General features: G+C 51.4%; 2 protein-coding genes and 1 long non-coding RNA gene across 3 annotated transcripts; 1 reads left to right on the top strand and 2 right to left on the bottom strand.

Moving 5' to 3' along the window:
- Window positions 1-2: 2 nt before the first annotated feature.
- LOC147649475 (uncharacterized) lies at window positions 3-4,848 on the bottom strand. Its single transcript, XR_015278880.1, has 2 exons — window positions 2,512-4,848; window positions 3-2,051 (listed from the first exon to the last, which is right to left on the bottom strand). It is a non-coding gene; the product is annotated as an uncharacterized LOC147649475 (long non-coding RNA).
- THYN1 (thymocyte nuclear protein 1) lies at window positions 503-4,672 on the top strand. Its single transcript, XM_023946740.2, has 7 exons — window positions 503-586; window positions 1,525-1,751; window positions 2,189-2,257; window positions 2,882-2,974; window positions 3,541-3,636; window positions 4,213-4,363; window positions 4,445-4,672. The coding sequence occupies exons 1-7, from the start codon at window positions 544-546 to the stop codon at window positions 4,489-4,491; spliced, it is 726 nt and encodes a 241-aa protein (XP_023802508.1). The 5' UTR covers window positions 503-543; the 3' UTR covers window positions 4,492-4,672.
- Window positions 4,849-5,439: 591 nt separating the features above from the next.
- Window positions 5,440-15,445, bottom strand: VPS26B (VPS26 retromer complex component B). Its single transcript, XM_023941491.2, has 6 exons — window positions 15,151-15,445; window positions 11,779-11,935; window positions 10,538-10,702; window positions 9,594-9,769; window positions 8,820-8,962; window positions 5,440-8,383 (listed from the first exon to the last, which is right to left on the bottom strand). The coding sequence occupies exons 1-6, from the start codon at window positions 15,371-15,373 to the stop codon at window positions 8,237-8,239; spliced, it is 1,011 nt and encodes a 336-aa protein (XP_023797259.2). The 5' UTR covers window positions 15,374-15,445; the 3' UTR covers window positions 5,440-8,236.
- Between the last annotated feature and the right edge of the window lie 129 nt (window positions 15,446-15,574).

Genomic DNA, 15,574 nt, shown 5'->3' with positions numbered 1-15,574 from the left:
AGCCGTGCTAGTGCTGCTGACAGAGGGGGCAGGGGCCCGGGAGGGACCGTGGGGATCAGCCGGAGCAGCCCCCGGCCAGGCACGGGCACCTGCGGCCAGCGCGCCCAGGTGGCTTTGGCGCTCTGCGCGGAAGGAGCCATTCCCGGGGGAATCCCGGAGGAATTCCCGGAGGAATTCCCGGAGCACAGGCAGCCCAGGCTGAGCTCCGGACACAAGCACGGCTCCCTTTCCCTCTGGCCCGGCGGAGAGCGGCGGCGCTCAGCCCCCGCAGCTCCTGTGCTGCAGGAATCCAGCCCTGCTGCTCGTGTCCATCAGGGCTCCAGGGTGCGGTCCCCAAGCCCTGCCAGCATTCACACTGATAGAGGAAGTGGCTGAGCTCAAGGAAAGATTTATTTGCTCTCCACTCGCCCTACAGCGCTTGCGGCTCTGCTTCAGCCATCTCTGCTTTTTTCAGCTGCCTGAAGGAGCAGTAATTCCTCCTCCTGCTCTTCTCATTCATCAGGTGCTTCTCAGTGAAGAGAAGATAATCCAGAGAGACCAGAGATGCCTTGGCCGAGCAGAAAGAGAGACAAAGGAGCAGTAGCAGGTCTGTGCTGACATCCTGACTGATTTAGCATCCCTCATTTGAGGTTCCAGGCTATAGTGAAACTACAGGCAGCCGTGTTAACCGTCTGTCTTTCACAGGCAGTGTCTTACAGACAGCATTTCCTGTGCCAAATGGGCTCAGCACCCAGGCGTGACGGAGACAAGCCTGCTAGGTGTGTGATAAGGACAGTGATGTATTCTCAGCACAAGTTGGGTTAGGAAATGGATTTCAGGCCCATTTGTGCAGAGCTTGCAGGTCCTGCACAGCAGAGTTGGTCAGAGCACACCCAGGAAGGTGATGTGGTACCAGCTGCCAAAACAAAAAGCAAGAACATCGCACTGGAGGCATCGTGATGTGGTGCTTAAAGTACAAGATGAAAAAATTGCACAGTTGGCTCATCTGTGCCACTCATCTGCTTGATCCACTCTCACAAATAATCCTTTTACCCTTTAATCACTTCTTAATAACTGGTTTGTGGTTTTTATGTCTGTGTCCTAAAGAAACAAAGGATCCCTTCTGAACAGGTAGCTCAGTGGAGGTTAAGCTAAGATTTCCAGCTCCTGCAGGAATTGAAATAGTTTGGTTTGCTTGGTGAATGTTCCTCTTACTCACCAGATTCACCTGAATCTACTTCATTGCCTGCAGCCAATTTCTCAGCAATTAATTAAAAAAATTCAACTACACTTCCTCTGGGCAAACATGCTCTATCCCAAGGTTTTTTTATTACTAATATTAAACTACATTTTTGCACACACAAAAATACCCTTGTTTCAGATGCAAATTAGAAATACTCAGAATCATTGGTGCATAATGCTGCTACCTTACACTGAACACCTGGGGTGCCCCAAACTCCTGCTGCAGTCAAATGTGTGAAACCAGCTTGGACAACTTAAAGTATTTTTTGAAACAAAGTGTGCTTTATCTTAATGTATTTTAAGATAAAAAAGAGCCTGATGCTAAAATTGCCAAAACCGAGGAGGAGACTTCAGATAAGGAGGAAGAAGAGAAGTCTGCAAAACCTCCAGCTGGGAGCTCCAAGTCAGGATGGAAGAACTGGAAGAAAAAAGAATCAGAGTCTGGTGGAGAGGAAAGCAAGATCACATATTGTCACTGGCTGCTGAAATCAGAACCTGAGAGCAGGCTGGAGAAGGGGGTGGATGTGAAGGTAAGCACTGACACCCCCTCACTCAGCAAAGGACAGGGTCACTCCTGCCCAGCTTTTGTGCCCAGATGCTGAGGGACAGCATCAGGCAACTCTGATTGTTTTTTATTTCTCAAAACCCATTTGTCCTTCTGGAAAGAGAAAAACCAAATGTTCTTGTCCAAGGTGACAACCTTGGGGTTTCATACATGTAATACAAGAGGAAATCAGCTCCTCAGGATGCTCAGCTGTTTGCCACAGGAGCAGCATCTATTTCAGACTCTGCCTTTGCACTGCTGCTTTGTAAAGGTTTTTCTGCAGGCCCTGTGGGAGATAAAAATTGTGTCAAGTTTGTGCTATAATTGAAGGAGCTGCTAGCAACAAATGCTTAGGCTCAGTGCAGACAATGACACTGATCAGAAACCTCCTGAATGAATCTTGATTTTCGTTTCATTTGGCAGTTCAGTGTTGACGACTTGAAAGCTCAGCCTAATCAGACAACCTGCTGGGATGGAGTGAGGAACTACCAGGTAAGGAAGCACATGGGGGCACTGAAACAGCAGTAGGAAGAAGGTGGCTCTGCCCACAGATTGTTCCTGTGCCTGAAGCATTTCCTTTTGGGGCACTCTGCCTGTTCATACAGGTGCAGTTTGGCAGGGATCTAAGTCAACTCCTGCTCAGTGGCCTCTAGGTCAGAGGTAGATTCAGGAATATTCTGTTAAATCATCCAGTTTTTCTTTCACTTAGAGCAACCTTTGATACCTTACAGCAATTTTGTACTTACCCAAATCCTCTGTCAGCGTGCAGCTTTCTGTTCCAAAGGAATTCCATGTGTGTATGATCCCTGTGCTGTACAGGATTCCCTATCCCCATACACATGATCTGCTCTGTTTGCTGACAGCTCTCCTGGGCAAGGGTGGCTGAGCTGTTGAATTCCCACACACTTTCTGACCAACAGGATCTTGCTCTTTAGCCTTGTTTTCACTTAATTTCATTCCAACACAAAAACATCTCTATGACAACTGTAGGAAACATTATCTGAGTAATCCTGAAGCACATCTACCTCTCCTCTTGTTGATTCCTGTTCTTGGCTGCTTATAATGAAGCCCTGAGAGCTTGCTGGGAAGAGCTGAAAGTCTCTTGTTTGCTGACAGGCAAGGAATTTCCTGAGATCCATGAAACTTGGGCAGCAGGCCTTCTTCTACCACAGTAACTGCAAAGAGCCTGGCATTGTGGCCCTTGTCAAGGTGAGTGTCTGTGTTTTGGGGAGAAGTGATAATGAATGGGGTATCAAAGAGCTCATTGCTTGTGTCTCAGCACCAAAGAGTGCAGTGAGAGCAGGGAATGAGCCCAGGACACCTCAGCTCTGCAGGGCTGACTCAGCCATGTGTCCCCAGAGGGATGCAACCACACTGTGCTCTTTTCCTGCAGACGTTTCTGGGCACTCCCAGCCAAGCCAAGTGTTGTTCCACACTCTGATTCCAATTTGACTCACTCCATTCTAGTCAGCAGAGCCCACAAGGCAGTAGAATAAACCCAGGGCACAGAACAGCTTTTTTCCTTAAGAGGAGAACTCATCACAAAGATCAGCAGCAGCCACCCATTGTTGCATTTCCTTCCACACTGATCTCCAGCAGGTGATCACTCACTGATCTGCACTTCTTCCACCCAAGAAATGTGGAACCTGTTAGAATGGAGCTGAGGGAAAAGCAAGGCTGATTTTAGCACCAGGATTATTCCTTGTCACATCTCATGCCCTTTGCTGACAGGTGTTTTGAACTGATGGAAACTTTCTTCTCCCCTTCTGCTTCAGATCGTGAAGGAGGCGTACCCTGATCACACACAGTTTGATCAGAAGGATCCTCATTATGACTCCACCAGCAGAAAAGAGAACCCCAAATGGTCCATGGTAATTTACTGTATTAAATACAGCTGTTCAAGCTCTGTGTGCAAGCCAAGAGAAGGGAGAAGGCTCTTTGCATCATATTGAAAATCTTAAGCTTCTGGCCTGGCCTAGCTGCCTTTTCCTCTCTCAAGAGAAAATTCAATCCTGTTTTATCTGTTTTTTCCTCCTATTTCTTCCAGAAGGTCGCCAAAGTTTTCAAATCTTGGCTGCAGAGCTGGCATCCACGCATGGCAGAATCTTGAGTTAGGAAAATGAACTAAGAACCACTGTCAGTGCACAGCAAACAAAGCTGTAGTTTTGAGTTTAAATTGTAGGGAAGGGAGTGTTCATGCGCTGGCTGCATCCCACATCTGAATTTTGTATTGTCTGTGACATGAATGCACCTTGCTGGTGCACAGTGCCAACAAATCACCTGCCAGAAATACTGACAAGTTCTTTTAGCCTTGAGCAAAGCAAAGCTTCCAGGCTGTAAGTGCACATCAGTCACTTGCTTCAGTCCTAAATCTTTATCCCTCAAAGATTTGATGGGCTCTCTGGAGGCTGTGTCCTTGTCCAACTGTGCTGCCCCTCCCTTGGCAGGTGGATGTGCAGTTTGTGAGGATGACCAAGCGCTTCATCCCCCTGTCTGAGATCAAGGCTCACCACCTGGCACACAAAGCTGATGGGGGGCCCCTCAAGGACATGATGCTCTTCAGCAGGCAGCGCCTGTCCATCCAACCCCTGACACAAGGTGAGAACCTCCTGGGACTCTTGGTTCCCTCTGTCAGACAAACTGGAAGTTTCACTTACGGTTTTTCCTTCCTTACCACAGAGGAATTTGATTTTGTCTTGAGCCTGGAAGAGGAAAAGCCACATTAAAGCAGCACAGCTCCCCCCCAGCCTGCTGATGCCTCCTCCTCCACCAGCACAACTCTCAAGTTCACCTGCTCAAGCACAGCACCACAAATGTGCCCACACAAGATCCACAGCCACACGTCCCTTCCCCGACACACTGTTATTTTTGCTTATTTTTTCAATAAATAAAGCCTTTTGGAATCAACTTCAGCTACTTGGGTTTTAATAGGAAAAACTGCAATTTATCTTTTGAGGAAGAAACAGGTACATCATCTGTGTTTAGTTTGGGGTCTAGTGCAGCTTCATGTACTGCAGAGGGACATTCTTCTGCAGGAAGGAATCCCTGAGTTCTGTCTAGAACCAGAAAATTAACAATCATTGAATAGCCTGGGTTGGAAGAGACCTCAAAATCATCTTGTTCCACCCTCTGCCATGGCCAGGGACACCTTCCACTATCCCAGGTTGCTCCAAGCTCTGTCCAACCTGGCCTTGGACACTTCCAGGGATGTGGCAGCCACAGCTGTGTCAGGACCTCACCACCAGCAGGGAGGAAATTCTTCCCAACATCCCATCTGAAGTATTCTGTCAAAAAGTATTCTGTTCAAAGCTGTTCCCTCTTGTCCTGTCACTGCATGCTGTTGTAAACAGCGTCTCTGGAGATGGATACACAAAGCAGATCACAGTGAGCTTCCTGCAGGTACAAAAGTTCCCACATTTTAGTTCTGACATCAGGGAAATGGAAGAAAATAAAGCCAGCCTGCTAATTTTTAAGCCACATGGGTCCTCCACCAGCACAGCTGCCAAGCAGTGACAGCTTAAAGAAAGACCAAGGATTTGTACAGATAACAAAGGACAAACTCCTCCAGCATGTTTGGAGAGCTGCACACTGTGGCACTTCTAAAGAAAAATCCCTTCATACCACAGAAAAAAACCCAGCCCAACCCAATATAAAACATCAGACAAACTCATGCACAGCATTTGACAGCCAGGGCTGGCTCTTTTTAATTGGAGAGACAAAAAAACCCCAAGTTTTAAAATACAGCCATTGAAAAGACGACGAATTAAGAAACATGTAAACACAGCAGAGGCTTAATTACAAGTTGCACTGCTTGGTTTGGTACTTGCCCACTCCTCTCTGCCTGGGAGACAGGAAATGACCCAAGTACAGCACAGAACCACCAGCTCAGGGGGACACGAGTGCTGGAGCAGCATCTGCCCCCTCACATGCTAACAAAACACTGTTCTAGAGTACCTTGTCCTGCAGTGACCCCAGCTTCTCTCTAAGGATGCTCAGCACATCTGCTCCACCCCAGACAAACAGGGCCCAGTGGATAACAGGTTGAATGGTCCATCGGATTCAGCAAAAATCAGGATCATTTCTGAATTCTGGTTCCACACACAGGGACACGGGGGAGAGGGGAAAAAGAAGGAAAAATCCCCCAAATCAATATATAGGCTCATGCACCTTCTCCAAGGGAACCCTCCAGGAATGATGAGCAGATGCTGAACAGCCATCTCCTTACAGCCAGGCAATGATCTCACATCCAGTCAGGAAAAAAAACCTGGAATGCAGACATTTCCATCCAGGGGGTTTCTTTCCTACCACATGGCCTAGAATCCAGGGGAATAGAGGGAATAAAGGAATAATGGCAAGGAAGGAGCTGAAGGAAAGCTTAAGAAGATTGTAAGGGAGCTGCTGTGCTCAGCTCAGCCACAGTAGGATGGATTGCTATCCCCAAGGGCTCCCAAAGGAGCATCACTTGTCCCTACAGGATTGTGCCTGGCTGCAGCACAGCCAGCTCCCCCGAGGGAGGGAGGGAGGGAGGAGTGTCCAAATGACACTCAGAGTCCTTTGCCATGGCAGAGGTTCCCAGCCCTGGCACAGCAAGGTGATTGTTGTCTGCAACGAGCTTTTGCTCCAGCCTTGGGTAGACACGGCCCCAGCCCACGGCACAGAGCCCCCGTGGGGGGACAAGCAAGCCACGTGTGCAGTGGTGCACAGCAGAACCAGGGGGGGACACAAGCATCCAGCAGAGATGAGAGCATCAGTGTCCTCTACAGAGCGAGACTGGCCAGCTCTACTAAAAACCACAACCTTACACGTGCTGAGGAAAAGATAACTTACTTTGGCAAGCAGAAACACACATTTATCACTGAAATACAGTAGCTGTCATGACATAAAAAGCTCCCCTTCCCACCCCGGCCCCGCTCCCTCCACCAGCACCATTCACTGAACAGAGCAGACACTTCCATTTCCCAGCTGCAAGACACCTGCTCTACATTCAGCTGTGAGACAGAGGAACTTGATTCCAGAGCTAGAAAGAAGCTGGACAAACTAGCAAGCCACAAACTCAGGGAAATCCAGACAAACCCCACTTGACAGAGCTCATACCCCAGCACTCGGTGCAGGCTTGTCTCTCCCTCGGGTAGGAGGTCTCAGCACCTGCTTGTGGGAGGGCAGCTGAACAGGATGGACATTCTCCAAACTCAGTCAAGTCTACAAAGACACATCTGATTTTTAATGGAGGAGTGACTTCCTTCTGGGAATGTTCTCGTGAGTCTACTTAGCTGAAGGCTAAAAGCAGCTTATTTCAAAAAAAGAAAACCCATGTCGAGGTTCTCAGTTCACTGCATGCTCTCAGACCTCGCTGGTGACTTCAGCTCAGGCCTCAGGAATGTGTGTCTGGAATCAGAGCTCTGCCACCCTTCCTGGTGCTGCTTGGCTCCTTCCAGCAGCCCACACCAGCCTGTTTGAGCCTCCCACAACACCTCCATCCACCTTCTGTCTCCACTAATCCTTGTCCTGCAGCAAAGCAGACCCCACACACCTGTCCCCACACTGCTGTCTGTCCCTACACAAAGCCTGCTCTGTCCCAAGGACACAGACACGGGCAGGGCAGCGTGTGCAGCACAAACCCACCCACAACAGCCCCCAAGAGCTCCAAAAGTGCTCCCTACACCTCTCTGCAGCACAAGAGCAGCAGCCAGTGTGGATCTCGGGAGCAGCTGCCAGGACAAGACCAGGAAGGCACAGCTCAGGGCCAGGAGCCGTCCTGCCCCCGCTCGCTGCCCAGCCAGCAGTGCTGGGACCGTCACCGCTCTGCCCACCCCGTGCCACCTCCTCCTGTATCCACACATCTCACTCCCTCTACAGCCACAGCTCCTGGTGGGACACAGCACGGAGCTCCACGTGGCCGGGTGGCAGTGCCAGGCCTGAGCCACCTCCATCATCCAACTGCTCGTGGCAAGGAATCCAGCACGAAGAGGAAGAAGGGGAAGCAGCAAGGAGATGACACCACAAGATTTCCAGTAGGCCACGCCAGTCTGGTCCCTCCTCCAGCATCCAGCTAACCACCGGGCCGTTTTCCCCGGGGAAGATTTTTGGAAAGGCAAGAAAAAACATCCACCCTACGCAGCCCCAAAGCAAACCTGCACGTGGCCGGGGAGAAGCGGCAGACTGGGCCTTCACTTGCTCTCTCCTTCCCCGCCGCCAGGCCGAGGCTCTCGGGGCACAGAGGAGATCAGGCAGCTCCGCAGCCTCCGGACATTGCCTCAAAGCAGCCGGCCCCAGCCTCCAGAGGAACGTGTGGATCGGGAAGCGCCGCAGAACCTCCGGCGCCGCCGCTCTCCGAGCCCTCCCGCCCCGTCCCACCGCGCCAGTCCTTTGAAGAAAGGAATTAAGTCAAAAACGGGTATTTATTTCTGTGAAGTCTCTGAGCGTCTCCTCCTCGGTGCCGCTGTCCTGGGGGCTCCCGGCGGCCCCCCGGCCTCACTGCTGCCCGTTGTTCTCCGCGGGCTGCCCGGGGGGCTTGGCCTCGCCGTGCGAGGATGTCCCCTCGAAGCGCTGCGACGCGATGGCAGCTTGGTGGGACATGCTCTTCCTCACGATGTCCCCTTTCCTCCACAGCACCACCTCCTGCGGGGACACAGCCAAGGCTTGTCAGGGCTGGTGAGACCTTCTGCTGACACCTTCTGCTGCCCCACCCAGCTCTGCAGGCTGAACCAGGCTCGGTGTTCCACCCACAGCCAGGACGCACCTGACAGTGCAGCCTGCCCGAAATCTGGGCAGAGAGCTCCTCCCTGGGGTCTGGGCACACAGAGGACATCCACAGCCACCTCTGTCCTAGTGCCACTGAGAAGGTGAAGCACAGAAGCTCCACCACTGAGCAGAAAAGGAATCCCAGGCAGGCACTTTCGAGACTCCTCCCCACCACCACACACATCTGACCTGTATGGACATTCTTCTAGATCATCCTTCCATGTGATGAATCCCAAACTCTCTGTAGGTCCTTGTAAAAGCATCCCAATCAATCATCCACAGGTCCAAGGAGAAGAGCAGCTCTGTTTCTCACCTGCTGTTTGAAGTAGCGTCTCTCCTCCTCATCGATCAGCACCAGATTGAGGTAATAACGCACAGAGAACTTCTTGTTGATGTCCCTCATGGTTGGAGTCAGCTCATAGCCAGCCAGAAAGAGCCTGATGGGAATGGACTCCCCTGGAAAGGGCACAGAGCTCTCAGCACAGACAGGATGCAGACAGAAACCAGGAGAGCAGCAGCAAAACACAAACTCACACGGCCACAACCTTTGTCACCGTTTCCACAAGTGGACTAACATGAGCTAGAAGGCCTCAACTCCCTTCAGAAACCAGCATGCACGGTCCACAGCCAGCTCCTGCCCTTGCTGACAGCTATTCCAGCTCCACTCTAACAGCACAGGACTCTTTTGGGACCTGCATCAAGACAGCACTGCAGGAAAAAATGAGTAAGGTGACATTTTCTCTGGCAGGTGACTCTGCCGGGCAAAGGAACAGTGGCACAGGAGATTGGCACAGAGCAGGAATACCATCTCTGCTCTGAGCTGCAGCAATGCCAGCTGGTGGCCCATGCCAAGTGTGAATTTATAGCTGGTTTTGCCACCACTTCATCAAAAGAATTAAGTCATTGCAACTCATTCTGCCTCAGTTCCCCTCATCACACTGGAGAAGGAAGGGGATCAGGTCAATCCCCTGCTCTGAGCCCACCAGCAGAACAGGATGCTGAGCACACAGAGGAATACTGCAAGAGTTGTTTTCCCACTCCAAAAGCCTCCAGAAGAGGAATGCTGGGGGTTCCTGTGCCCTCTCACCTCTCACAGGTGCCCCATCCATGATCTCGTACTTGGCTATGGTGTCGTTCTCGTGGTACACGTTGGGCCCCGTGCCCGTCGTCTCCCTCTTGATGATGTCTATCTCCATGTGCTTGATCTTGATCCGCACCAGCAGGAAGTAGATCTTCCCCACAATCACATCTTTTAAATGGTACCTGGCAGGAGAGGGGAGAAAGCACCAGGATCAAGCCCTGTGCAGCAGAGCAGGACTTGGGCTGACGTGCAGGAACTTGCTAGGCAGGCACTTTGCTCACATCCCCAGCAGATGGCAAATCAACCACCCCCATCAGCAACCAGCCCTTCATCTCCATCCTCTGCTCTTTTGGAAATCCAAGAGAACATTTAGCATGAGCAGATAAATGAAAAACATCACTTCAGCCTGAATATCTGCAAGAAACCCCTGTAACAGCAAAGCTCCAAACTCAGTATTTCAGATCAATTAAAACCAACACAAATCACAGAATCATTTAGGTTGGAAAAGACCCCTGAGATCATCAAGTCCAACCTTTGACCAACCACCACTTGCAGGGAGATTTGCCAGCACCAGCTGGGAAAGATGCACTAAGAGTAGTTTAAAAGAGCTCTTCCCAACTTCTTTGCTGAGTTAATTCCCACTTCAGCTGTATGGCCTGGTAAGGAGTAAACACTGAATTTTGGAGACACCTGGAAGTACTGATCTGGCTGAGGATACAGGGAGTGGGAAGTTACAGCAAGAATTTCATGCTGTGCTCCAGGCTCAGTGAGCCACAGCCACTGCTGCCCACTCCTTGATCCAGAGATACGGGGAAAGGAGAGGAACCCAGGGATCAGGGAGGATCCCAGCTGTCTCCCAGCCTCTCTGGAGCACGTGGACATGGAATTCCTTTGAGGAAACCTCTAGCAGGTGGGTCCCCACAGCCTCCAGCTGCTCCTGAGACACTCACTTGGACTTGTTGTACTCGAACTCGATGTGCAGGCAGTCCTCGATGCCCACTTCCATCTTGATGGAGGAGTTGAGCTCGGGGTAGGTGCTCAGGGTGTGCACAACGATGTCCATCTCCTTGACCACGTCGTTCAGCCTGCGGCTCACGGTGGCACGGAGGAAATACCTGCAGGGACAGTCCCCTCCCATCAGGGTCATCAAGGGGCAGCAGGGACAGGGGCTGGGTGGTTTGGGCTGGACTATCCAAGCAGCCTCACTACACAGATCCGTGGAAAGAGCTGAAAACGCACTGGATTGCAAATCTAAATAAAACATGTGCTCAAACTCAATGGATTCACTGAGAAAGCTCCTTTTTCCCGGTGAAGCTTGGAAATTTCTCCTTGGCAAGGTGAGGTGCTCAGCTGAGAGAAGGACCAGCACTTCAAGGACCGGGAATGGGGAATGTCCAAAGGGATGAAATAAGCAGGAAACCAAAGAATTGCCATGAGGAAGCAGAACAGCGAGGAACCTCCTCTTCCCATGTCATTTACTCTTTTAGTCCTGAACAAAATAAACCCACAGCAAAAGAGCCCCCAGCTCTTGACATGTACCTGCCCCTGGAGCAGCCAACACCCCACACTGGAACAGACAGAAGGGCATTTGCAGGTGGAAAAGCACGCTCCTCTCAGCTTCCATGCATTTGTGAGCCCGAGTTACCTAAGCCCTGTTTTGGGGATCCAAGGAACAGCCTGCACATGCTAAAACCACTGCCCTTCTGCAAGATTACATCAGGCTGTACAGCCACACCTCCCAGGGCAGATCTCAGACTTTTCCAACCCCCACTTTGAAACCAGTGGAAGAATTTTGAATTGATTGAATGCCTTGATGTGAAATATCATTTCTAACATGAACAAGGCACAAGCGAAGCATCTGTTTGCATATCAAGCACAATTAAAGTTGACAAAACTGATTACAGCAAAAATATCCCCACTGGATAAACTAAACCAAACATTTTATTTTGATTTTTTGAATTATCAAATAAATTAGCAAGTATTAGATTCAAAAGCGGCTAATTTCTCTTGTCACTCAAAAGGGTAAAAACAAGTTCCATAAAGAGCCTGATGCATGCTTGGAAATGAAAGATCTCAAAGGCAGCCTTTTACAACTCAGCCCTCAAAATTAATTTGGAGTTCTGCATCATCAGAGTGAATATCAGCACTTACACAGAGGCAGGACTGGGGTCAGCCAGGGCAGGGGACTCACCGTAGCTTCACGTTCTGCCCCGTGTAGGACTCGTAAGGTTTCTCCACGTGTGTGAACTCAAAGTCAAATGTCTGTGACTGAGTGAACTCCCCAGGCCGGGCCAGGTCCTTCACCAGGGACACGAACTCGTGGTGGTTCCCTCGGTCATAGTAGAGTTCTAGGAAAATGGAAATCCAGGTTAAGCTTAACCCCAGCTTAATGTCCAGCTCATTCCTTCCTTCCTTCCTTCAATACCATTCACAGAACCTACCAGGGGAGCCCATGGCTCCACAGAACTGCCCTTGCTCTCTGCTCTCCATCAGAGCCAGATGCAGGACACTTTCCTCCCTGAAACAGGAAAAGATCCCCACAGCCTCCTTTACTACAATAAACCAAGAACTTGCCTTGAACACGAGTTGCCTATTATCAATATTAGATATGGTTTGCAGCTCACAGAAACCCTTACAATAATTTTCTGCATTGTACTCCAGGCTAAAGGCATTGCCACTGTGAGGAAAAACCACCACTGCCTGTCTGGAACAGACAGTGACAGAACAAAACTGAGGGGATAGGATTATTCCAACTGTTCCTGCTTATCCTCAGACAGCAAAGAGCTTGAGTGGCTCTGAGCTGCAGCAGGGAATAAATGACAATGTTGATCCTGCTGCACAGCTGCCCCAAGTGTGCTGAACCCACTGCTCCTCCATGGATCACACATCAATGGCCATGGTGAAGGAAGAGCTCTCACCTCTGGAAGCACTGCTCAAACCAGCTCAAGTGACCAGCATTGCCTCGCTTTTCCCCACAACCTTCCCACATCAGCAGGAAACTGAACGTTTCCTCATTTAATGAAAGCAATCCTCCACACCTCCACAGAGTTTTCTGCCACAAGACAAAGCAACAAAACCCTTAAAACTCTGCCATTTGCATGAACAGCTTGGGATTACCCAAAAGCATCAATGAAACCTGCCCTTCCCAGCCCTGCGTGTGAGCCTGTGCCTACAGGACACCCACACAGTCCTTCTGCAAGGCAAAGCCTTTCTGCTTAGATGAGCAAACAAAAACCTAAGTCATCACACAATCACACACACTCAAGCTCAGTGTCAGCACTAAACTGTGCAGAGGAGGCTTCTGAGAGGTATTAGAGGTGCTCAGGAACTGCAGTTCTGCCCTCCTTGAGATGCACAATGAGATTTCAGCTTTTAAGTGATGCCTGTTTCTCACAGCCCTTTGCTCACCTTATCTCTCTAATGGAAATTTTGGCACTAGAGCTCTCCTCACTTACGCACAACACCAAATGTCACCAAGCCCTTTAGGCTGGGCAGGTGACATAAATAACCAAGCCTCTCTCAGTGCACTGAATTTGTGTGTCCACTGAGAGGAAAGAGCTCACTGATGTGACAGGGAGAAGCCACGTGCCAACAGAAAAAGAGGAACCAGCCACACAAAAAAAGGAATCAGCCCAGACCATCGTGACACGGGATGCAGAAGGCACAAATCAAACTTAAGGCAAGGAGAGAGAAATGTCAGCGCACTGAGCTCTCTGCTACCTCAGAAGGTCATGTTTGGCATCCTGCAGAGTGATGTTTCCCACACTCCAGCCTGTCAAACAGGTATAAGCTGTAATTTCAGCTTTTCAGAGCTGTAAGGTTTCCAGACTGAGAAAATAACCTGCCATTAATAACAAACAAAATAACAAGCCACCAACATTTCGGTGGCTTGCTCAGGCCACAGCCACCAGAGGTAAAACAAAATAGAATGGGTTCCATGCTCACCTGAGAGCAGGCAGGACCCAGCACTCATTCTGGCCTCTGGTACCTGCTCTGGAGCATCTTCCCTGTAAAACATCCCTCCTTCTCCTCCCAGTCCCCCTGCCTGTTAAATTGTCTCACCTCCACGCTGACCTCGTGGCAGCAAGAAGTCAGAATACCAGGCCTGAGATGGAAAGCACTGAGAAGTGCAATTAGTGGTACAAACTTCAGTGATTGATCTAAGAGGCCTGAGGGGAGTAAGGACTAATGTGCAGGCACAGCAGCTGGAACACACCCTGTTTGGGCAATAACGTGCATACAAAGCAGTTACTTCATACAGGCCTGGCTCAAAAGTCTCCCAAAACAGGGAATGAGGAGCAGGCAAGGCAGCACAGCAGAGACAGTGGAGCAGGAAACAAAGTTCATGCTTAATTTCCACTGCCAACCATATCAACAGGAACTCATAACCTGGTTCCTGATGAATGGCCTCCACCATTTACACGCTCCCCTCCTTCCCAAAAACCAGAGTCAGGCACAAGCAAAGCCAATAAAACTCTCAAACAGCAGCATCGGGTTTGGGTGGGAAAACTGCTCACGTTCTCTCACCACACGATTTGCAATGCAAAGGCTGCAGGCCCCCAGCTCCAGCAGTGATTTTAGGGTTTAGAGTCGGGCACAGAGAGCCACAGATGTGAGGCCTCACACGCAGCCACATCACTGGGAAGGCACATCCTGGACTTATTTTGGCTGGTGGGACTCAAGGCATGTCCGTGGAGCACGGACAGCTCCGCTCCAATGGACGAGTGGGTGTGGCAGCTGCCTTTCCTCTACGAAAGCAGGAAATATTAAACCTGAATTGGTTACACGCACAGATAACCACGAGTTTTGAACAGCCTGAAGTCACCCGACCAACCGTGCAGAGATGCGTGGGATCAGCCTGCAGGCCTCAGGAGAGGTGATCCACCCAGGTAAAAGGGACATATGGATAAAATCCACCCCATCAGCATCCCTAGGCTGGCACTAAGGATCAGCAGGCACACGAGAGAAGCAGGAGCAGCCAGCCTGGATGGAGCAGGGCCTGGCAGCTGGCGTTGGCAGCAGGTCTGGGCTCACCTGCAGCTGCAGGATGGAACCAAAGTGTGCCCAGCTCAGAGCTGAAGTCTAAGATCCCGAGCAGAAGTGAGAAATTAGGACAGGAGAACAATGACCTGGAAAAGGACTGGAATGCCCTTCCTTCTGCCAGGGTTCAAGCCTGGAGAACAGGCCAGGCTGCCCAGCTCAGAGAGCAGAATCATTTCATGCAGCCATGGGAATGCTGCATGCAGCTGAGCATCGCTCTGGAGCGAGAGGAACCTGCTCGATACCAGTGGGATCCCACACCGTGGGGCACAGCAATGCCCCCAGAGCCCGGTACCAGTGAGATCACCACAGGAGGATGCAGCGATGCTCCCTGGCCCCTCAGCATCAGCAGTGCTCTCTGGACCCCTGGCATCCGCAGGGATCTCCGTGCCATGGGGTTCAGCAATGCTGCCCAGACCCGTGGCACCAGTGATTCCCCCTGGAGCCCCGGTACCAGCGGGATCCCGGCACCCACGAGGGGCATCAGGAAGGGATACCCGGGCCCGCAGGCCGCCCCGCTCACCGATCTGCCCGATGAACTCCACTTTGATGCCCTGGTGCTCCAGCCGCTTGTTGGGGTTCTTGAGGGTGAGCACCACCCGCCCCGACACGGTCTCGCCGTCGTAGAAGAGGAAGTATTTCTCCTTCTTGCCTTCCTCCGTCTTGTGCTCCACCCGCCGCCGGCTCTCGGCGTCGCTCAGCACCAGCTCCAGCTCCGGGCTCTGCCCGAACCCGAAGAAGCTCATGGTCCCGGGATGCGGCGCGGAGCGGCGCGGGCGGACCCCGCGGCCCCGCTGGCGGATCGCGGCCGGGGCGGGGCTGCGCGGGGCGGCGGCGACGCCGGAGAAGGGGCCGGGGCCGGGGCGGCGGCGGCGGCGGCGGCGCGGGGGGGGGCCCGCAATGCGGCAGCGCTGCCGGGGCGGCGGCGGCGGGACCCGCGCACCGCG

Source organism: Cyanistes caeruleus, chromosome 23, assembly GCF_971803275.1.
Source record: "Cyanistes caeruleus chromosome 23, bCyaCae1.hap1.1, whole genome shotgun sequence".
Taxonomy (NCBI): domain Eukaryota; kingdom Metazoa; phylum Chordata; class Aves; order Passeriformes; family Paridae; genus Cyanistes; species Cyanistes caeruleus.
This window is presented reverse-complemented; position numbering and strand designations above follow the sequence as displayed.

Bases quoted from the DNA above. Each gene is read 5' to 3' on its own strand.
- VPS26B (XM_023941491.2), bottom strand. From the start codon at position 15,373: ATGAGCTTCTTCGGGTTCGGGCAGAGCCCGGAGCTGGAGCTGGTGCTG. The intron at 9,770-10,537 runs GTGAGTGTCTCA...CTCTCCTGCCAG, and splicing joins TTCGAGTACAACAAGTCCAA to GTACCATTTAAAAGATGTGA. The intron at 8,963-9,593 runs GTGAGAGGGCAC...TGCCCTTTCCAG, and splicing joins GGATGGGGCACCTGTGAGAG to GGGAGTCCATTCCCATCAGG.
- THYN1 (XM_023946740.2), top strand. From the start codon at position 544: ATGCCTTGGCCGAGCAGAAAGAGAGACAAAGGAGCAGTAGCAG. The intron at 2,258-2,881 runs GTAAGGAAGCAC...GTTTGCTGACAG, and splicing joins ATGGAGTGAGGAACTACCAG to GCAAGGAATTTCCTGAGATC. The intron at 2,975-3,540 runs GTGAGTGTCTGT...CTTCTGCTTCAG, and splicing joins GCATTGTGGCCCTTGTCAAG to ATCGTGAAGGAGGCGTACCC.